Below are 24,171 nucleotides of genomic sequence, written 5' to 3' on the forward strand. Positions count from 1 at the left end.
ATTATTGGAAAAAGAAACAGGAAGAGCAAAAATATCCTACTTTATCATGGGACACTAAGAAATATGTCATTGTTAGTTTTTAATAAATATTTACATTGATCTTTTAAAAGGTCTTATCTATAACCTAAGAATATACAATAATAATATGACATATAAAACTTAAATATCCACTAAAGAGCTAAAATGTGTATCAGAGGAGAGAAACATTATAAAAAATTACTTTTCTCACACATACTATTAATCTGTTCTACTATTACTACTAATTGCCACTGTTAACTAGTCCTGTTGTTGTTTTGCCTAATCACCTGTATGTAACAGCAAAGTAAATAATATAGAATAATAAAAATGTTAAACACTTTTCATATTTCATTTTAAAATAATATGTGTATGTAATTATTATATGTTAGACTATTTTTTGGTCTGGTATATCTGTGTCCTAGATTGGCTCTCTAAAAATGTTGGTTACCTTAGTGTACCTGTCACTGTCTTTCATAGATCCTAACATAGATAAATTCAGTTCTGGAATGTTTAACATTTATTAGATAGATTAGGTATTTATATTGTTTGCTGTTCTCTTGAAACAGTTTAATTTAAAGGCTTCCAGGGGAAATATGTATGCATATATTTTGTGTGTCTGAATGAAACAATGGTAGGTTAATTGAAGATACGCTCAATTAAACTAGCCATTAAATATATGAAGTAATTGTCAAGAAAGTTAAAAATTAAGTTTTATTGATTTTTAAAACCTAACTTCAGATATTTTATGGTATATTCTCTTTTTTAGTGAAAATACCTGAACGAGCCCCTTCTTGGCTTCTAAAAAAATATTTGAGGTAGGAGAACTGTACTTGATTTCTTCTACCTGACTACCTTACACCTTTTCCTCTGTCTTATAAGATTTTGATTTTGAATTAAAGCAACAGGTAAAAGTGACTTTTTGGATAACCATTGCTAATCAGATGTCTCCTCATATTCTACATAGTATCTGTGACTAGGTCAGTTTTATACACAGTGCCCCACAAGATGTGTTTTAGCAGGTTCTGGGAAGATTTCGCTATCCCCAGACTACCCCAATAGATGCTTTAAATTCTAGTTAGATATTTATTTCTGTGCATTTAGCATTGTATTGTCTGAGTTTCTCTTTTTTTTTTTTTTTTTTTTTTGAGATGGAGTCTCGGTCTGTCGCCCAGGCTGGAGTGCAGTGGCACGATCTCAGCTCACTGCAAGCTCTGCCTCCCAGGTTCACACCATTCTCCTGCCTCAGCCTCCCGAGTAGCTGGAACTACAGGCACCTGCCACCATACCTGGCTAATTTTTGTATTTTTAGTAGAGATGGGGTTTCACCGTGTTAACCAGGATGGTCTCGATCTCCTGACCTCGTGATCTGCCCACCTCAGCCTCCCAAAGTGCTGGGATTACAGGCGTGAGCCACTGCACCCGAGTTTCTCTTTTTTAAAAAAAAACACTGGTGGCATAAGATAATTATCTAGCACTTTAGAATGAATGACAATCAAATGTTTTACTATCCATTGCAGCAATTGGAGCACTGGTCATGGGGGGATAAAACTAATACTAAAAACTGGAGAAAGAAGAGAATGGGAAGTCAAATATAACAGACAAACTTTATAGTTTTGTCTAAACCAGTAATTATTATATCTCTATCACCCTTGGCAAGTTTCCCCTTACTTAGGAATAATATAAACAACTGTCTGGATGGTGGAATAGGTAACCATAGGTAAGTATTTGAGAACCAGCTAGATTTGTACAACAGAGAGACCATGGTATATCCTCTCTTCCTTCCTGGCTTCTCTTCTAAGAACTCAGTTTCTGTTAAATAAAATGGGTTCTGATGAAAGATGTAGACTTTCTTGCCCCAGAAATATAGAAATTTAGGTAAGAGACCAACATGTAAAGCATCTTTGGGCCTACTTTCACTTGGATCTAGAATTGATTATTTTAAACTGACTTAATTTTTTAAAATGTATTATTTATCATGTCTTATGGAAAGAAATAAAATGATATATCAAGACAAAAGAAGGTAATAGAAAAAGTACTGGAGTTAGAAGATGTGAATGCTACACCCACCTCTGCCCCTTACTAGTTATGTGATCTTGAGCAAATAGCTTAACCTCTCTGATTCCCCTTATGTAACATGGGAATAACATTGGCCATCCTGCCTACATCATGAGACTGATCAGAGCGCCAAGTATGATAGTGTATTAAAAGACTTTGCATACCCTGAGGTGTAATATGCAAATATAACATGGCTATTACATTACTCTTACATGAGTAGCTTACTGTTGACAATGAAATCAGAGGACCCAATTTTTTTCATCTCCCAAAGTATGACTCAGAGTCATAGCAAAGACCAACACAAACATTTTTTAGAAATCAGTGAGAGGCCAATCTAGGAAAAAAATTCCCCTCAAGGGAACTGATTTGTATAGAAACTGTTTCAAAGTGACATCCCTGCAGTCTCCTATGGGCAAACAAACTTCTACTTGGACTGAGAAGACAAGGATACCAACAGAAGGTTGTTACTTGTTTTTATTGTTTAAGATTTTCATGCATACAAAGATGGTTTTCACTATATCATCATTAACATATCCTATGAAACTTGGATTATGGGAACTACTTTTGTAAAAAGATGAGATCGATAGCTATTTTAGTCCTGTCTGTGAAAAATACTTGCTTTATTTAATTTGTATATGAGTTGAATATAGAAGGAAATTATTTCAGTTTAATATAGCCTTAAAAAAAACTTAATTGCTGTATTCCTAATACCTTCCTGTTACTTGATGCCTTTCATCCTCACCACCACCCGCCAAGAAAATAAAAAGATATTCTGGTAACTTCTGCTTCCTAGACATGGGGTTTTCAGTTGAAAACCATCTTTTACTTCATCACTCTTTAGAGTGGCCCTTAACTAATTGAAGACTAATATAGTTCATAGTTTCTGTCTTGGGATATTTCTATACTGAAGTGCCCAATAGAAGGGCAGAAAAGATTGGCCCAGCCTTGATTCCATCATGGGTGATATGGTTTGCCTGTGTCCCCACCCAAATCTCATCTTCAATTATAGCTCCCATAATTCCCACATGTTGTGGGAGGGATTCCATGAGAGATAATTGAACCATGGAGGCGGTGTCCCCCATGCTGTCCTCATGATAGTAAATAAGTCTCACGAGATCCGTTGGTTTTATAAGGGGTTTCCCCTTTCGCTTTGCTCTCATTCTCTCTTGCCTGCTTCCATGTAAGACGTGCCTTTTGCCTTCCACCATGATCGTGAGGCCTCCCCAGCCACATAGAATCGTGATTCCATTAAACCTCTTTTCCTTTATAAATTACCCAGTCTGGAGAATGTCTTTATCAGCAGCATAAAAACAGACTAATACAATGGTAATTCATGTTAGTTTAAATTATAGTAAGTAAGGCTAAAGTCAAATTCACCGCTCCAAATCTGTGATTACTTAAATATTATCTGCTGACCTTCAATGGAACATAAAGTTTCTTCATTAGGTCTAAAAATTGGACTACCATGGAAATTATACTTATATTTTCTTCTGTTTCTGGAATGAATTGACATTTTTAGTTTACCTTCCCTAAAGTGTTTTATAAAAAACAGTCATTCTATTCATTAATTCTTAAAAAATGTTAATAATATCAAAGATAATAATATGGAATAATTGGCCAATAAAATTTTATACTCCATTGACATAATCCAAAGCATTGAAACAATGCATCTCAAAATATGCACCACACTTACTCATGTTCTCAGTATTATGTGGCTGTGACAAGCCAGTAGACCATTTCATGAAGGCTTAAATTTTCACCAAGAGTACTTTCAGTATGAGAGAACTTTGGTCCTCTCTCTTGTGGTTTTTTTTTTTTTCATTGCTCTAATGCTTGGAAGGTTTTACCCCATCTCCCATCTCCAGATCATAAAATGATCATCTATTTGGCTCTTAAATATTCATATAAAAATTAACCCTAACCCTTGTCTTACACCATAGCAAAAAAAATTAACTCAAAATGGATCATAGATCTAAATATCTAAGCTAAAATCATAAAAACTTATAGGAAAAAGCATGGGAGAATCTTTATGGTCTTGGAATAAGAAAAGACTCCTCAAATAGTATTCATAAACACCAATTATAAAAGAAAAACTTGGTAAATGAACTTCATCAAAATCATTCTCTTTAAAAGACACTGTTAAGAAAATTAAAATGCATGGGACATATTGGAAAAAAATTACCAAATGTACAACCAATAAAGGCCTTGTTTTATACCTATGTCATTTCTTCTTTGAACTTGGTAAACACAAACACAATACTCCGGCAGAATCCACTCTTCTACTTAGCCAGACCATCCACACCTGGAAATAAGTCATGGCATTCCAGGAATTATTTCTCTTTCTTTGGAACGTGCTTCACCTGCATAGATTTTCTGCTTATGTTAGCTGTCTATAATCATTTCTTCTAATGCTCTTGGTGGATTCTAAATATTAATCACTGCAGCAAAAAGAAATCAAATTATTGAAGCTGAGTGATAGGTTTAAGAGGGAGTTCCTTATACTAGTCTCTCTATATTCGGGAATATAGAAAATGTTTTAAGTGAAGTCCAAAAATATACTCTCACAACTATCAATAATCTGTTCTTGAATCAAACTCTTACCCATATGAGTTAGAGTATAGAATATTTCCGGTGTTTCTTTATTTTCTTAATATGCATGCTTTTTTCTTAGGAAAGATTTTTAAAAATCAGCCTACAGGAGTTTTATCTGATCCGTCTGCACTGTATTTAACAGAAAGGCCTTCAAGTTTCTGACATATGGAAACCCATAATCCCTACTGTTTTCTTATGGTAGTCAGTTTCCTCTTTTTCACATTCTATCTCAGTAGGAGACTGAGAGGGGAATAATTAGATATCTGTAGTCACATCATATCTCACTGAAAGTTGGAATCTGGACAGGTATAAATAAGCAGAGTCAGGCAGATTGAGAATCTACATTAGCTCAATTCCAAATTTAAGGAATATAGGTTACATTTCAGCTCTTGCAACCTCATCCACGTCTCTATCACATTTTCTCATTCCTTGTGTTGTAATTTTCTTCAACTGCTTCAACTGCTTTTTTTTTTTAATGTAAGGATGTCAGCATGGTATTATTTTATTTTTAAACTTTGAAGTTTGGGGTACATGTGCAGGTACCCCATATAGGTAAACTTATATAGGTAAACTTATGTCATGGGGGTTGTACAGATTATTTCATCACCCCAGTACCCAATAGATACTTTTTCTGATCCTCTCCCTCCTCCCACCCTTCACCCTCAAGTAGGCCCCAGTGTCTGTTGTTCCCCTCTTTGTGTCCCTGTGTTCTCATAATTTGGCTCCCACTTATAAGTGATAACATGTGATATTTGGTTTTCTGTTCCTGTGCTAGTTTGCTAAGGTTAATGGCCTCCACCTCCATCCATGTTCCTGCATAGGACATGATCTCATTATTTTCATGGCTACATAGTATTCCATGGTGTATGTGTACCACATTTTCTTTATTCAGTCCACCATTGATAGGCATCTAGGTTGATTCCATGTCTTTGCTATTATTCACAATAGCAATGAATAGCATTGCAGTGAACATACATATGCATGTATTTTTATGATAAAATGATTTATATTGCTTTGGATATATACCCAGCAATAGAATTACCAGGTTGAGTGGTAATTCTGTTTTTAGCTCCTTAAGGAATCACCATACTGCTTTCTATAATGGTTGAACTAATCTACACTCCCACCAACAGTGTATAAGATTCCCTTTTTTCTGCAACCTTGCCGGCATTTGTTATTTTTTGACTTTTTAATAATAGTCATTCTGACTGCTGTGAGATGGTATCTCATTGTGGTTTTGATTTGCATATCTTTAATGATCAGTGATATTGAGCTTTATTTCATATGCCTTTTGGCCACATGTATGTCTTCTTTTGAAAAGTGTTCATGTCCTTTGCCCACTTTTTAATGGGGCTGTTTGGTTTTTTTTTTTTCTTGTACATTTGTTTAAGTTCTTTATAGATGCTGGATATTTAGACCTTTGTCAGATGCAAATATTTTCTCCCCACTCTGTAGGTTGCCTGTTTACTCTGTTGATAGTTTCTTTTACTGTGCAGAAGCTCTTAAGTTTAATTAGATCTCATTTGTCAATTTTTGCTTTTGTTGTGATTGCTTTTGGTGTCCTTGTCATGAAATTTTTGCCAGTTCCTATGTGCAGAATAGCATTGCCTAGGTTGTCTTCCAGGGTTTTTATAGTTTTGGGTTTTACATTCAAGTTTTTTTTTTTTTTTTTTTTTGAGATGGAGTCTTGCTCTTTCACCCAGGCTGGAGTGCAGTGGTGTAATCTTGGCTCACTGCAACCTCCACCTCCCAGATTCAAGAGATTCTCTTGCCTCAGCCTCCCCAGTAGCTGGGATTACAGGTGCCCACCACCACGTCTGGCTAATTTTTGCATTTTTAGTAGGGATGGGGTTTCACCATGTTGGCCAGGCTGGTCTTGAACTCCTGACCTCAGGTGATCCACCTGCCTCGGTCTCCCAAAGTGCTGGGATTACAGGCATAGGCCACTGCGCCCAACCTACATTCAAGTTTTTAATCCATCTTGAGTTGATTTTTGTATATGGTGTAAGGTAGGGGTGCAGTTTCAATCTTCTGCATATGGCTAGCCAGTTATCCCAGCACCTGTTATTGAATAGGGAATCTTTCCCCATTGCTTGTTTTTGTCAGATTTGTAGAAGATCAGATGGTTGTAGATGTGCAGCCTTATTTCTGGGCTCTCTATTTGGTTCCATTGGTCTATGTGTCTGTTTTTGTACAGTACCATGCTGTTTTGGTTACTATAGCCCTATAATATAGTTTGAAGTCAGGTAACGTGATGCCTCCAGCTTTGTTCTTTTTGCTTAGGATTGCCTTTGCTATTTGGGCTTTTGTTTGTTTGTTTGTTTCCATATGAATTTTACAATAATTTTTTCTGGTTCTGTGAAGAATGTCATTGGTAGTTTGATAGGAATAGCATTGAATCTGTAAATTGCTTTGGACAATATGACCATTTTAATGACATTGATTCTTCTGACCCATGAGCATGGAATGTTCCATTTGTTTATGTCACTTCTGATTTCTTTGAGCAGTGTTTTGTAATTTTCATTGTAGAGATCTTTCACCTCCCTAGTTACCAATATTCCTAGGCATTTTATTCTTCTTGTGGCTATTATGAATGGGATTGTGTTCCTGATTTGGCTCTCGGTTAGGCTGTTGTTGGTATATAGGAATGCCAGTGATTTTTGTACATTGATTTTGTATCCTGAAACTTCCTGAAGTTGTTTGTCAGCTGAAGGAGCTTTTGGGCCAAGACAGGTTTTCTAGAATCATGTTGTCTGCAAACAGGCATAGTCTGACTTCCGCTCTTCCTATTTGGATGCTCTTTATTTCTTTATCTTGCCTGATTGCTCTGGCCAGGTCTTCCAATATTATGTTGAATAGAAAGGTGAGAGAGGGCATCCTTGTCTTGTGCCAGTATTTAAGGGGAATGCTTCCAGCTTTTGCCCACAGTACGATGTTGGCTGTGGGCATGTCATAGATATTTTTAGGTATGTTCCTTCAATACTAGTTTATTGAGAGTTTTTAACATGGAGGAATGTTGAATTTTATCAAAAGCCTTTTCTGCATCTATTGAGAAAATCACATGGTTTTGTCTTTAGTTCTGTTTATGTGATGAATCACATTTCTTGATTTGCATATGTTGAACCAAACTTGCATCCCAGGAATAAAGCCTACTTGATCACGGTGGATTAGCTTTTTGATGTGCTGCTGGATTTGGTTTGCAAGTATTTTGTTGAGGATTTTTGCATCAATGTTCATCAAGGATATTGGCCTGAAGTTTTCTTTTATTGTTGTGGCTCTGCCAGGTTTTGGTATCAGGATAATGCTGGCTTCATAGAATGAGTTGGGGAGGAGTCCCTCCTCCTCAGCTTTTTGAAATAGTTTCAGTAGGAATGGTACCAGCTCGTCTTTGTACATCTGATTGAATTCAGCTGTGAATCTGTTTTGTCCTGGGATTTTTTTGGATGATAAGCTATTTATTACTGATTCTATTTCAGAGGTCACTGTTGAAGTGTTCAGGGAATCGATTTCTTCCTGGTTCAGTCTTGGGAGGGTGTATATATTCAGGAATTTATCCATCTCTTCTAGGTTTTCTAGTTTGTGTGCATAGAGATGTTCATAGTAGTCTCTGATTATTGTTTTACTGTGGGGTTAGTGGTAACATCCCCTTTGTCATTCCTTATTGTGATTCTTTGGATCTTCTCTCTTTTCTTCTTTATTAGTCTAGCTACCAACCTATCTATATTATTGATTTTTTTTTTCAAAAAGCCAACTCCTGGATTAATCGATATTTTGAATGGCTTTTTCATGTCTCAGTCTCCTCCACTTCAGCTCTGACTTGGGTTGTTTCATGTCTTCTGCCAGCTTTGAAGGAGGTTTGCTCCTGCTTCTCTAGTTATTTTAGTTGTGAGGTTAGGTTGTTAATTTGAGATCTTCCTAACTTTCTGATATGGGCATTTAGTGATATAAATTTCTCTCTTAACACTGCCTTAGCTATGTCCCAGAGATTCTGGTATGTTATATCTTTGTTCTCATTAATTAAAAAGAGCTTCTTGATTTCTGCCTTAACTTCATTATTTACCCGAAAGTCATTCAGGAGCATGTTGTTTAGTTTCCCTGTAATTGCATGGTTTTGAGCAAATTTTTTAAATCTTGATTTCTATTTTTATTGTGCTGTGATCTAAGAGTGTGTTGGTTATGATTTCAGTTCTTTTGCATTTCCTGAGAATTGTTTTATGTCTGATTGTGTAGTCAATTTTAGAGTATGTACCATATGGCAATGAGAAGAATGTATATTCTGTTGATTTAGGATGGAGAGTTCTGTAGATGTCTATCAGATCTATTTGGTCCAATGTTGAATTCACATCCTGAATATCTTTGTGAATTTTCTGCCTTGGTGATCTAATACTGTTAGTGGAGTATTGAAGTCTCCCACTATTTTGTGTGGGAATCTAAGTCTCTTTGTAGGTCTCTAGGAACTTGCTTTATGAATCTGGGTGCTCCTGTGTTGGGTACATATATATTTAGGATACTTAGGTCTTCTTGTTGAATTGAGCCCTTCACCATTATGTAATGTCTTTATCTTTTTTTTTTTTTATCTTTGTTGGTTTAAAGTCTTTGTTGTCTGAAATTAGGATTGCAACCCCTGCTTTTTTCTGATTTCCATTTACTTGGTAGATTCTTCTCCATCCCTTTATTTTGAGCCTATGGGTGTCACTGCATGTGAGATGGGTCTCTAGAAGATAGCATACCATTAGATTTTGCTGTTTTTTTCCAGCTTGCCACTCTGTACCTTTTAAATGGGGGCATTTAGCCCATTTACATTCAAGGTTAGTATTGATATGTGTGGATTTGATCCTGTCATTGTGTTGTTAGCTGTTTATTATGCTGGCTGGCTTGTGTGATTGCTTTATAGTGTCACTGGTCTACGTACTTAAGTGTTTTGGCTGGTATTGGTCTTTCCTTTCCATATTTAGTGCTCCTTTCAAGATCTCTTATAAGGTGGGTCTGGTGGTAATGAACTCCCTCAGCATTTGCTTATCTAAAATGGATCTTATTTCTCCTTCACTGAGGAAGCTTAGTTTGACTGGATGTGGAATTCTGGGTTCAAAATTTTTTTCTTTAAGAATATTGAATATAGGCCCCCAATCTCTTCTGGCTTGTAGGGTTTCTGCTGAGAAGTCAGCTGATGGGGTTCCCTTTGTAGGTGACCTGCCCTTTCTCTCTACCTGCCTTTAATAGTCTTTCATTTCTACCTTGGAAAATCTGATGTTTCTGTGTCTTGGGAATGATCTTCTTGTATAGAATCTTGCAGGGGTTTCCTGTATTTTCTGGATTTGACTGATGGCCTCTCTAGCAAAGTTGGGGAAGTTTTCATGGACAATATCCTGAAATGTTTTGCTTTTTCCCTGTCCCTTTCAGGGATGCAAATGATTCATAAATTTGGCCTCTTTACATAATCCATGTTTCTCAGAGGTTTTGTTCATTCCTTTTTATTCTTAGTTCTCTTTATTTTTATCTGGCTGTCTTAATTCAGAGAACCAGTCTTCAAGCTCCAAGATTCTTTCCTCAGCTTGGTCTATTCTGCTGTTAATACTTAGGGTTGTGTTGTGAAATTCTTGTAGTGTGTTTTATAGCTCTATAAGATCAGTTAGGTTCTTTTTTATACTGCCTATTTTGTTTGTCAGCTCCTGTATCCATTTTATTGTGATTCTTAGTTTCCTTGGATTGGGTTTTGCCATTCTCCTGAATTTTGATGATCTTTCCTATCCATATTCTGAATTCTATTTCTGTCATTTCAACCAACTGAGGTTAAGAACCCATGTTGGAGAACTGATGCAGTCATTTGAAGAACATAAGACACTTGGGCCATCGAACTGCCAGAATTCTCTCAAGGGCCTGGAGGCAGCACGGGTGAGGGCTGCAAGACAGCAAAGATGACAACCCATCTCTCCCACTGAGAGCTCTGTCCCAGGCAGTTGTAGAGCTGCTATTGGCTCGATAGCCCCAGCAAGGAGTGGCTGAAGACTCAGGCTGGGAGGACATGCCTAGTGAAGAGATACAGGATGGGGGCCCACATAACAAACAGTCTGCCCGCTTTCTGTATGGCTGCTGCAGTATGCTGGGGGTCTGCTCCAGTCCCTTGTCACCTCGGATTTTTCAGCACCTGAAGGTACCAACAATGAAGGTCGTGAAACAGCAAAGATGGTGGCCCACCCCTCCCTCTGGGAGCTCTGTCCCAGGGAAGTTTGAAACTGTTGCTGACAGAAAACACTAGCAGGGGTATCTGTAGACCTTGGTCAGGAAATTCCTCCCAGTGAAGAGAAATGGGATCCAGTGTCTGTGTGAAAAAGCAGTCCGACCACTTTTATGGAGAGCTGCTGTGCTGCGCCGGGGGACCACTCCAATCCCTAATCACCTCAGACTGTCTAGAGCCTGAAGGCAAACATGGCTAAGGCTGTGAAACAGCAAAGACGGTGGCCCATCCTTTCCCATGGAAGCTCTATACCAGGGAGGCTCTGAACCACTGCCAGCTGGAAAACACCAGTAAGGGTGACTGGTGACCCTGGTTGAGAAGTTCTGCCCATTGAGGAGAAGCAGCATCAGAGACCCATGTGAAAAAGTAGTCTAGCTTCTTTTCTGTAGGGTGGCTGCACCAAAGGCAACAATGGCTAGGGCTGCAAAACAGCAAAGATAGTGGTTCACCCTCCCTCTGGGAGCTCTGTCTCAGGGAGGTGTAACACTGCTACTAGTGGCTGGCTGGAGTTCCAAGCCAGTCCCTCTGGGAGCTCCATCTCAGGGAGGTACAACACTGCTACCACTGGCTGGCTGGAGTTCCAAGCCAGTGGGTCTTATCCTGAGATGTGCTGTGGCAGCAGGATCTGCAGACGGTCACTGCTCAGCCCCCTGGATTCAGCCCCTTTCCTAGGGGTATGTACAGAGGTCTAACTTCCCACTTTGCTGGAGTTGCAGCCACTTTTGCTGGGAAACCCGAGTATCTAAAGCTCCTGGGGCTCTGTATATGCCTGAGTAGCTGCTCTGCCAAGACTCCATGTATCAATAACCCTATGTGTCAGACTGCAGGAATTGGTGGAGTGGGTTCATGAGAAGACCTCCTGACCTGGGAGCTGCAAAGATCTGTGGGAGAAGCGTGGGTCCCCATCATCACTCACTGACTCACCCCTTCCTTGGGCAGGGGAGGCTCTCCTGGCTCTGTGTCGCTCCTGGGTGGGCAGCTGTCTGCCTTGCTTTTCTCTGTTCTCCATGGGTCAAGTTGTTTTCTTTATTAATCCAATGTGTGTACCTGGATATTTCAGTTGAAGGTGTTGTGTTCACTCACTCCTTCAGTTTCTCTCTATGAGAGCGACAAATGCAAGCTCCATCTAGCCAGCCTCCCAACCACTTTCTTAACAATGTCCTTAAAACTCGTTTTGCCTCCTTATCCTTTGACTAAGCCAATGCTGAACAACTGCAATTCTGGATGAATCTAACTATCCATCTCTGCCCCTATCTTAGATTATAGAGCCCTGCTGGAGAAAAATTACATTACCAAATGGCATTATACATTCTTGTTTGCATAATTTATATATACATATACTTGATCAGCTACCTCTTCCATTCTCCAAAGTAACTATTCTAAATTTTTTCCTCTCTCTCTCCTACCTAACATCTCCCCTTGACCCTCAGTAGATGACCTAACTTCTTACTTCACATATAAAACAGAAACAAAAACCAGAGAGGCCATCAATAAATTAACTCATCTCAAACATCGTTCCTTCTTGTTTCCAAGAAATAAATATCCCTCTGTTTAAGGTTAATTCATTCAGCAGTGCTCTAGATCCCATGTCCATCAATTTCCTTAGTGACATAACTCTAATTACTGCCGTCTTTCTCACCTTCCTCAAAATATAGCCAACATTCATTACCTTCACTTCCTCACTTGTATACTTCTCAACCTACTGCTTGAGAATGTTTCTACTGTTGCCATACCATGAAATGGTTATTTACAAAGCCATACTGACTTCTCTACTGTTGATTATTTTCAGGGCCTTTAAACTATTTCCCTTGATTCATTGAGCTATTTCACAATAGCTATTGTGCATCCCATGTCTCAGTCAGTGTACTGCCATCATCCAGTTATCTAAGTAATAAACCCAAGACTTATCCTAATGTTGTACATGTCTGTTTTTTGGTCTTTAATAACATTTCACAATAGCTATTGTGAAATAGCTCAATGAATATCTAAGTGTCATATCTGTGACACTACTCTCTCCTGGTTTTACTCCTGTTTCTCTAGCCATTCATGAAATGTGTTGAAATATGTGAAGAGGAGCCCATGTAGGACATCACCTCTGCCTAAATTTTAAGTGGGCTGTTTTACAGTAGTCCATCCTTTGGTCTTTCTTACCACATACTTTATTTCTGAGCACTCTCATCTCTACCTGCAGCTTCAACCAGCAACTGACAACCATCATATTTTTAATCTTCAGTCTAAGCCTCTCCTGAATTTCATATTCCTCTGCCTACTGGATATCTCCATCTGTTTTTCCCCACAGGCACTTCTATTCAATGTGTCCACTTCCGATCTCTTTCTCCTGCATCCCATGTCTCAGTCAGTGTACTGCCATCATCCAGTTATCTAAGTAATAAACCCAAGACTTATCCTAATGTTGTAAACTTCTGTTTTTTTGGTCTTTAATAACATGAAGCTCTATCCATTCTACCTCTAAAGATTCTCTTGAATCTGCTCTCTTCATCCTAATGCTACCACTAATTCAGACCCTCATTTTGCCTCCCTTGAATAACTGCATTAGCCTCCTAATTTGTCTCCCTGCCTTGTGTTTCACTTTTCTTCAACCTTTTGTTTTCCTGGGTCCCAGTGTGATCTTTCAAAAATGCAAACCTGATTTTCTTGCGTAAAATCTTCAATGTCCCCGTTTCATTCAAAACACATTTATTTAGCGTCTGTCAGTCATGAATTATTCCCATCTCAGAGGATCTCAAAAGTGTTATTGCAAACAAGTCCTCTAGTTTTGAACCATGTCTTCATGCCTACCTGATATCCCAATTATTCTACACCACACTTGTGATTTCCTGAATGTGCCATGTTAGTCCCACATCCTAGATGACTGTCCTTTTTTACTTGGCTGACTTGTGTTCATTCATTTACCCCATACCCTTTGCCCCCATCTATAAGTATGGCTGTAAGTATATGTATGTAGTGAGTGCCCTGGTTTATCTCTATAGAAGTATATTCTAATAGATACTTTACTTTTTGCTCTCTAGTCCTGATTCTTAACATATTGAAGGCAGGCAGGGACTGTGTTTTTCACATCTATTTACCAAACAAAAATGGTGCCAGATACATAATAAGCATTCACTGAATGTTTATTTTTATTTTTTTGAGATGGAGTATTGATTGCTCTGTCACACAGGCTGGAGTGCAGTGATGCGATCTTGGCTCACTGCAACCTCTGCCTCCTGGGTTCAAGCAATTCCTCTGCCTCAGCCTCCTGAGTAGCTGGGATTACAGAACTCGCCACCATGCCGACTTAATTTTTGTATTTTTAGTAGAGACAGGGTTTCACCCTGTTGGCCAGGCTAGTCTCGAATTCCTAACCTCAAGTGATCCATCTGCCTCAGCCTCCTAAAGTGTTGAGATTACAAGCATGAGCTACCACACCCGGCCTACATTCAGTGAATGTTTATTGAGTGGCCTAAGAATGGCTTATCAAGAAACTGTAAATAAGTTCATTTCATTTGCCAATATTGCCAGATATTGTAATCATACATTATCTTTCAGATCTAGCTTAAAGCAATGCGTGCTTTATTTATCTTTTTATTTTCCTTTTAAGAATAGATAATTTCTTTACAAAAAAACTTATTGTAGAAATTTTCAAACATAAACAAAAGTAGAAATAGAATAATGAGTCCACTGATGCCCATCACCCATCCTCATCAGCATCCTGCTACTCTTGTTTCATCTGTTTTCCCACTACTTTTTTCCTAGAATATTTTAAAATAAATTCTATAAATTATATTATTTTGCCTATAAACAGTTTAGTGTATATCACTAGATAAACAGTTATTAACAAAGCACAGTGTATTCCTTGCTTTTATTCTAAATGTATTCTACTTTCTCTTATGCTGTCTACGGACCAATTTAAGCATGACAATTATAAATTATAGGACTTTTTTTAAATGTCTGACTACTAGTCTTCCTTCAGGCTTTACTCAGGGTTCCACCCACTTCCCAAGTATGTAGACTCTAAATTGTGATAAAATACACATAACAAAATTTACCATCAACTAATTTTAAGTGTACAATTCAGTAGTGTTAAGTACAGTCACACTGTGGTGCAATCTCCAGAACTCCTTTTTCTCTTTTAAAATTGAAACTTTATGCCTATTCCTCCGCAATTCTCCCTCCCCCCAGCACCTGGAAACCATCCTTCTACTTTTGTATCTATGAATTTGACTGTTCTAGTCAAATAGAATTCTAGTCAATGGAATATTCTAGTCAAATTAGGAAGTGGAGTCAAATATTTGGATGACAAATGTGATATTTGTCTTTTTGTGTCTGGCTTATTTTATTTTGTATAATGGTCTCAAGGTTTATCAGTATTGTAGCATTTGTCAGTATTTCCTTCCTTTTTAAGACTAAATAATATTCCATTGTATGAATATACCTCATTTTGTTAATCCATTCATCAATGAACACATGTGTTGCTTACAACTGTTGACTATTATGAATAATGCTACTATAAATATGAATGTATCTATGTCTCTTTGGGACCCTGCTTTCAATGCTTTTGGGCATATAACCAGAAGTGGAATTGCTGGGTCATATGGTAATCCTATTTTTAATTATTGAGGAACCATCATATTGTTTTCCACAATGTTGTACCATTTTACATTCTTATTAATAATGTGTGAAGGTTCTAATTTTTCTAAATCCTTGCCAGCACTTGTTATTTTCTGGAGGTTTTTTTTTGATAGCAGCCATCCTAATATGGGGTGAGATAAACATTTTTTAAAATGTTATTATATTTCAATGTCTCCATTAACAAAACAATAATTCCTTTGTATCATCTAATAAAGAAGGGATTTCTAACATGCTCTTCCCAGTCTCCCCATGTCCTTATACTGCCATTTCCTCAAACTAGAAGCTCTGGAGCCACCACTGATTCCTTTCTTATTCTCTCATCTCACATCCAATTCTTTAGAAAATCCACATATGTACCCAGAATACTCCCACCCCACTTCTCACCCTTCTAGCCATTTCCACCACCCTGGTCCAAGCTACCGCCATCTCTCCTGGATTGTTTCTGAAGCCTTCCAAGAGATCTCCCTGTTTGTTCACTCTTGCCTCTCTTCAATCTGTTCTCAACTTGACAACCAGCACAATCTTGTCCAAACAAATCTCAGACTGACACTCCTCTGCTCAATGCCTTCCAGTGATTTTCCATCTCACACTCAGTAAAAATCAAAGTCCTTCTACTGGCTTTGAGGCCCAACATGAGCTGAGTCCATGTTACCTACCTAAATTTATCCCTTATAACTTTCCCTTTTGTTCATTCTACTCCACCCACTGATGCACTCTTGGTGTTCTTGAACACACTACTATTCTCCTACCTCAGTAAGGGCCTTTGTCTCGAATTATCTTTCCCCTGAAACCTGCTCGATTTACTTCCTAACTTCCATGAGATGTCAGCTTCATAAGGAGGCTTTTTCTTAACACCTTTTTAAAAATGGAAATCAACCCCTCAAGAATTCTCTACTCCCCTCCGCAGCTTTACTTTATCCCGTAAACTTTATCATTATCTAACATAATATATATTTTATTTGTTTATTTTCTGCCCACTGTCATTAAAGTACAAGCTTCAGATGGGCAAGGAATTTTAGATAAAATCCTTGGCATATAGTAATGCCCAATAAGTAATTGTGAATAGAGTTCATATCTCTGTACATATTTTTGTGGTTGCTCCCCAGATCTGCACCACAACTTAAAAAGCAAAATAAAAGAATGCATATCTTTCCAAAGCAAGAAGACTGGCATAAATTGGACAGATGATGAAAAAAGAAGCTACAAGGATAAAGGAATAGTTCAAACTCAAGAAATATTGCAGTATTTGCTCCCCATCATGCATGGCACTAAAAACATGCAAACCACTCAGATAAAACAGCTATTCAATCCAAGAACCAACTTCCAAATCCAACATCAGTAAGTCAATACAATTTTATCACTCTTATCTATTTAACACAACTTTTTTTAAAAAGCAGGGCTTATTAATTTATTATCCTACGAAAAAAAAATCTGCTCTTGAAAATGATGTCAGCTCCATCACATTTGGCAAAGAACAAAGACCCAAAGCTGTCAGAAAACACTGGATAAATGAAGGAGTAAGTTATCAGGCCTTATTTAATTGATTATTTGCATGAAACTACTCATTAATTTAGATCTATTAATAAAGTATGCATAAATAAAGTATGATTATAGCCTGATTTGAAAATTATCAGCTGTTTTAAACCTTATAATCCTATGGGGTAACCAGAATTAAAAATAATTAACCTGAGCTACTTCAGTTTATTGATACTGAGATGAAAGCAGAAAGAGTGAGACCAGTTTTCTTCTAAAGATAAAAAACAGAACTACCTCTAAGGCCAAAAGGAAACATGTGTAAATAAAAGTAAAGACAGTAATAAGCTGAAAATAATAAATACAATACTAATATTATCAACAGATTTTTATAATGTACTTCCTATGTGCTACACACTGTTCTAAGTTATATATGTATACACTTTACATTTTACACATGAGAAAATTGAGGTGCAAAGAGGTTAAATAATTTGTCCAAAGCCTCACAAGCCAATATGTAGTGGAATCTGGAGTCAAATCCACCTAGACATTCTGACTACAGAGTCCTCCTGAACTTCATCATTATGCTTTGCCATTTCTCTTTATAAGTGAAAAACATGACCAATATACTTAATATACAAACAGTGCTTACATACCAACTGGAAACTTATGAATACTTTCATAAGAAAATGGGTGAAGGCTATGAACCATTGGTACTGTGCAGTAGTAAAAACCCTGACTCTTCACTAGGCCTCCTCTGACACCAGCCCAATGGGGAGAGAAAGAGGTACTTCATTTCTGTCCATTGAGTGTGGAAATCTCGGCTCCCCATTTGGTTTCCAGTGACACCCTGGGGGAGGAGAGAGACTCTTTATAGGCCAGTGGGAGGGTCAAAGTTCTGGCTTCTATTTGTTCTTCTTTGACACCACCCTAGCAGAGGTTTGAGATCCCTCATTATACCTCATAAGAGTGGAAGTGTAAGCCCCTCTGCCTCTGCTTACATGGGTGGGAGTGAGGGCACTGTTTATCTGTGGTGCTTGGCTGGAGTACAGTGGTTATTGCCTAACATTTTCTATATCAGTAAGCTGTCCCTTTCCTGGTCCTTTTCTACACAGTACAGGCTATTGTTGAGAGCTTTTTGTGCATGTGTCTGGGCACATTTGTGTTTTCAGATTGCTGGCTTCTTCAGCTCCAAGTCTTGGATATATGAAGCAAAAAGAAAACCCAGGAGACACCATTGTGTTGTTCCTTGGTTCTTGAAGTCCTTAGCTAGCCTGCCTGCTTTCTACCTTTCGGAGTTGCCTTTTGTTCATTTTATATGTAATGTCCAGGATTTGTAGTTATTTTTAGTGCAAAGAATAGGGAAAATGCATCTGCTTCATCTTCATGGAAGTGAAAAATATCTCCAATTATATTTTGATTTGCATAATCTTTCTCAAGAATTTTCATCATTACCAAATGGAATGCCAAGCATGAGATTTATTCCTCCATATTTGAAATCTGACCTATGTTTGACCAGAGAGAAATTTAAGGTATGTAAATCATCTTGTTAACATGCAATTCACCTATTAATCCACATAGACCCTATTCATTTTGGCTTAAGAACAGAACAGACAATGTAGGTTTCAGCCCTATGATTACATTCAGATGTAACGTCATGTTCAACATGATAATTCTGCAAACTCTTACAGCACATTAACTAGTTTCTCCTTAATCCTAACTTAGACCAATGTCTAAAATGGTTTAGCAAAGTGTGATCTTCTCATTCTTTGCTTATTCTCACTTTACCCTGAAATCACTTACTATAGGTAATAGCATGTAAGAGTGTTGAGACAGTCAAACAAATGATATATAAAACAGAAAAGGTAGCCATAAAGAACTAAGTTGTAAGAAAAACAACAACAAAAATCAACCTGACAATGTTTAAGTTTGCAGTGAGATCATCTGTTAAGAAAGGACTTGCTTGCTGCTTTCCTACTTTTTAATATTTCCATATACACCTATATCAGATACTTTTGGGGGTGTCTACCTCAGGCACAATTTGCCCTTCTCTGGGGACTGCCTCTTGATCCACAAGGGTAGCACTTCCAAAAGCTGCATTTGTAATTATGTGACCTCTACCCACTGGCATGGTTGCCAATCAGATTATCTTTCTCTATACTTTGGAACTGGATTGAGAGATAGTGGATCAGTCTTGCACATGAAACTGCTGTAGGATGCAAATTTGAGCTAAGGGAAGTAAAAACTTTCCTGTGGAGAGAGAAAAGCAGAGACTGCAGATGAATAAAAACCCTTGGATGTTTTCCATTTTCTAGTTCTAGTCCTTTCCTGAAGCCTGGCTGAATTCCCTCTCCCTCTGTTTCCATGAGTAGCTTTGTACTTTCTTATAATTCTTCCCCTACCCTACCTTATGCTTTTTTTAATTAAGCTAGCTTGAATTGGTTTCTGTTACTTGTAACCAAAGAGGTCTTAGTTAATACCTCACTATTTGTCTGTACCTTCATGCTCAGGCCAATCCTCATTGAGTGCATTTCTAGATTCAAAGTATTAATATATAAGGAACCTCTTATGAAAGTAATGACTAAAAATCACGCCATGTCCTAATTGTCACCTAGACCCCACCCCAATCTCAATGGAGGCTACATATGGAGATGAACCTCCACATCTGTCCAATAATAATTAGAAGCCTCCTATCTCTGGTGTCAATGGGGTCCAGATGGGGAACCTGGACTTCCACTTCCATCTTGCAGTAATGAGGTCTTATCTCCCCACTCCCTGTGCTGGAGCAAACTGACAAAAAGCCAAAACAGAGGGTTTACATAAGATCCAGAGTCTCATAACATAATATGAAAGTGTCTATGTTTTAATCAGAAATAAATTGTTGTACCAAGAACCAGGAAGATCTAAAACTGAAAAAAGACAATTAGTAGACACAAACACTGAGATGTTAATGATGTTAGAATTTTTTGACAAAGATTTTTAAAGTAATCATAATTAAAATGCTTCAAAAAACACTTATAAACACACTTGGAAGAAATAAAAAAAATAGCCTCAGCAGAGAGAGAGAAAAAAAATATTAAGAACCAAATAGAAATTTATGAATTGAAAAATACAACTGAAATTTTAAAAGCTTAATGGCTGAGCAGAACAGTATAATTGTACAAATAGAGGAAAGAGTCAGTGAATTGAGAGAGATAGAAAAATAGAAATTACCCAACTGAACATAAGAGAAAAAATAGGCTTAAAATAAAATGAATAGAGCCGCAGGCACCTGTAGGACTATAAGACAAAATCTAATAATATTCACATATCGTAGTTTCAGAAGGACAGGAGAATGAATACAGGGCTGAAAAAGAAATCAAAGAAATAATGGCTGAAAGGTTCCCAAATTTGACAGGAGACATAAACCTATAGATCAAAAAGCTGAGCAGACCATTAATAGGATACACCCAAAGAAATTCATGCCAAGATACCCCAAAATTAAAAATTTTTTTTTTTTGAGACAAAGTCTTGCTCAGTTACCCAGGCTGGAGTCCAGTGGAACGATCTTAGCTCACTGAAACCTCCGCCTCCTGGGTTCAAGTGATTCTCGTGCCTCAGCCTTCCGAGTAGCTGGGGTTATAGGCACCCACCACCATGCCTGGCCAATTTTTGTATTTTTGGTAGAGACGAGGTTTTGCTGTGTTGGCCATGCTGGTCTCGAACTCCTGACCTCAAGTGATCTGACTCCCTCAGCTCCCAAAGTGCTGGGATTACAGGCATGAGCCACCATGCCCATTCCCCAAAATTTAACTTCTGAAAATGAGACCAAAAAAAAAAAGAAAAAACTATCGAAAGGAGTCAGAGAGGCTGGGCACAGTGGCTCATGCCTGTAATCCCAGCACTTTGGGAGGCCGAGGTAGGCAGATCACGAGTTCAGGAGATCAAGACCAACCTGGCTAACACGGTGAAACCCCGTCTCTACTAAAAATACAAAAAATTAGCTGGGCGTGGCAGCGAGTGCCTGTAGTTCCAGCTACTCTGGAGGCTGAGGCAGGAGAATGGCATGAACCTGGGAGGCAGAGCTTGCAGTGAGCCAAGATCGCGCCACTGCACTCCAGCCTGGGTGACAGAGCGAGACTCCGTCTCAAAAAATAAAAAAAGAAAAAGAAAGGAGTCAGAGAAAAATGACACCTTTCCTACAGAGGAAAAACAATTTGAATGACAGTGGATTTCTCATCAAAACCCACAAAGCACAATAATTTTAATTATTGGAAGAAATTGTCAACTTAGAATCCTATACCCAGTGAAAATAAGGGAGAAGTCAAGAAAGGTTCAGATAAAAGAAAATGAAGAGAATTTTTCACCAGAAGACTTACTCTAAAAGAATGACTAAAGGAATTTTTCTAAACAGATAGAAAATGACAAAAGAAGGAATATCAGGAAAGAAAGAATACGGTAAGCAAAAATACAGGTAGATATAAAATACAGGTAAATATAAATTTTTCTAAATCATATTTGATGGTTGAAGCAAAAATTATAATATTGATGTGGTTCCAAATGTACATAAAAGACATATTTAAGACCACTATAAATGTGAGAAGGTAAAAGGACATAAAAGGAGGTAAGGTTTGTACTTCACTCAAATTACTAAGTTAACACAACCAATAAATTGTGATAAGTTATGCATATGTAGTATAATACAGCAACCACTGAAAAAGCTGTTCAAAGAGATATACTAAAAAACACTAAATAAATCAAAATGGAATTCTTGAAAAATGTTCACATTACCCACAGGAAGGCAGGAAAGAGAAAACAAAAAACAAAAGATAAACTTTTTTTAAATGGCAGATTTAAGTCCTAAGACATCAACTATTACATTAAATGTAAATGACCTAAATACAACGGTTAAGGACAGATTAACAGAATGAATTTTAAAACATTACCCAACAATATGCAGTCACAAGAAACTCATTTCAAATATGACAATGGAGGCAGGCTGAAAGTAAAAGGATGGAAGAAGATACATCATGCAAACATTAATAGATGAAAGCAGGAGTGGCTATGTTAATATTAGGTAAAGTAGATTTTAGAGGAAAGAAAATTATCAAAGAGGGGCATTATATATAATGTTTAAAAGGTCAATCCACTAGAAACACAGCAATCTTAGATGTGTGTATAAAATCACAGAACTGGCTGGGTGCAGTGGCTTACGCCTGTAATCCCAGCACTTTGGGAGGCCGAGGCAGGTGGATTACCTGAGGTTGGGAGTTTGAGACCAGCCTGACCAACACGGAGAAACCCTGTCTCCACTAAAAATACAAAAAATTAGCCGGGTGTGGTGTCTCATACCTGTAATCCCAGCTACTCGGGAGGCTGAGGCAGGAGAATCACTTGAACCCGGGAGGTGGAGGTTGCGGTGAGCCAAGATGGTGCCATTGCACTCCAGCCTGGGCAACAAGAACAAAACTCCGTCTCAAAAAACAAAACAAAACAACACAGAACTGCAAAATATGTGAAGCAAAAACTGATAAAACAGAAAGGAGAAATAGACAAATTCACAATTGTTTCAATAATTAGAAAATAAGCAAGGATATAAAATAATTCAACAAGAATATAAATATCTAACTGACATTTAAGGAGCACTTCATCCAACAACAGCACAGTACACATTATTTTCAAGTGTACGTGGATCATATACCAAGATAGAACATATCCTAGCTATGAAATAAACCTCAACATATTTAAAAGAATTTAAATCATACAAAGTGTATATCTGACCACAATGGAATCCAACTAGAAATCAATAGCCAAAGGGTAATAGGAAAAAAAAAAAAAAAAAAACCTAAACATTTGGAAACTAAATAACACACTTCTGAATAAATCGTGAGTCAAAAATATTCTCTGGGATGGGGCCAAGATGGCTGACTAGAAACAGCGGCATTCGGAGGCTCCCATTGAAAAGAACTATAATAAGCAAGGTATCCAGGTTCTCTCATCAGAACTGACTAGGAGGCTGGTGTGATCCACAGAGAGGAAGAACAGTGTAGTGCAGTGGCCCACCTGAGAGCCACACAGGGCAGGAGAGCACCCCCCTATATCCCCAGCCAAGGGAGGTGGTGAGTGAGTGTGCTACCCAGCCGGGGAAACCGTGCTTTTTCCACAGAACTGTGAAACCTATAGATTGGAAGATCCCACTCACGACCCACGCCACCAGGGCCTAGCGTCCCAACCCCAGAGCCGTGAAGTTTCTCAATAGCCTCTTAGCTGGAATCTGCTTAAGCCTACAGAGCTCCCCAGGGGAGGCATGACCAGCACCACAGCTGTGTCTGCCTGCTGTCTAAGCCGTTTGAGTTCCTTCGGGGAGGGGCAGCAGCCAGCACTGGGACTCACAACTGCCTAACACACTAAGCTCCCTGGGTGGTGGAAAGGCATCATCCATCTCTATAGCTCCAGGCTGTGCTTTTCCTCTGCTGGAGTCAGGGAGGCTGAACAGCTTGGTTCCAAGACATGTTCCCCAAAGCCCAACACACTGACTGTGGCTGACTGTGGCCAGAGTGCCTTTTCAGGCCTGACCCTGACCCATCCTTCCTCATTGGGTGGGGCTTCCCTGCAGGAACTTCAATAACTCCAGCCAGAGGCTCAGGGACAGAACCCAGATCTCCCTGGGCCTGAGCCCCTAGCGGGAGGGGTGACCACAGTCTTTGCAGACCAGCAGACTTAGCCTTTCCTCCTGGTAGTTCTGAGGAATCTGGGCAGCCCAGACAAGTGGGTTTCCCCCCAGCGAAGCACACCCCCCCAACCAAGGGACAAAGTGCTTCGTTAAATGGGTCCTGTTCCCCCTGCCACCCAACTGGGTAAGACCCTCCAAGAGGGGTTGTCAGATACCCTATACATGAGCAATACTGCTGGCATCAGGCTGGTACCCCTTGAGGTCAGAGATCCCAGAAGAAGGAGCAGGCACCCTTCTTTGCTATTCTCCAGCCTCCTTGAGTGACATCTCCAGGCCCAGGAGTGAACCAGATGACTAGGGCCTGAAGTGAAACCCCAGCCAACAGCAGCAGCCCTATAGAAAAGGGACCTGACCAATGAAAGAAAAACAAATAGAAAGCAACAACAACAGTATCAACAACAACAAACAAGCCCCCAGAAAAACCCCATCCAAGGATCAGCGCCTCAAAGATCAAAAC

At 38.5% G+C, this 24,171-nt stretch overlaps 2 protein-coding genes across 19 annotated transcripts in view; one reads left to right on the plus strand and one right to left on the minus strand.

Moving 5' to 3' along the window:
* Nucleotides 1–24,171, plus strand: part of AGBL3 (AGBL carboxypeptidase 3) — a 148,859-nt gene that overhangs the window by 111,855 nt on the left and 12,833 nt on the right. For 15 of the 18 annotated variants that reach the window (XM_016958178.3, XM_016958179.3, XM_063815602.1 and 12 more), the window contains one exon: nucleotides 16,636–16,867. The exons of the other annotated variants lie outside the window; for them this stretch is intronic. In XM_016958178.3, coding sequence (XP_016813667.3) covers nucleotides 16,636–16,867 — 232 coding nt within the window. The remainder of the gene's footprint in view (nucleotides 1–16,635; nucleotides 16,868–24,171) is intronic. 18 annotated transcript variants of the gene reach the window in all.
* The window catches only part of CYREN (cell cycle regulator of NHEJ), a 77,044-nt gene that overhangs the window by 5,135 nt on the left and 47,738 nt on the right, over nucleotides 1–24,171 (minus strand). The window contains exon 3 of the transcript XR_010159008.1: nucleotides 22,334–22,431. The gene's annotated coding sequence lies outside the window, so the exon portion shown is untranslated. The remainder of the gene's footprint in view (nucleotides 1–22,333; nucleotides 22,432–24,171) is intronic.

This window comes from Pan troglodytes, chromosome 6 (assembly GCF_028858775.2).
Source record: "Pan troglodytes isolate AG18354 chromosome 6, NHGRI_mPanTro3-v2.0_pri, whole genome shotgun sequence".
In the NCBI taxonomy this organism is placed as follows: domain Eukaryota; kingdom Metazoa; phylum Chordata; class Mammalia; order Primates; family Hominidae; genus Pan; species Pan troglodytes.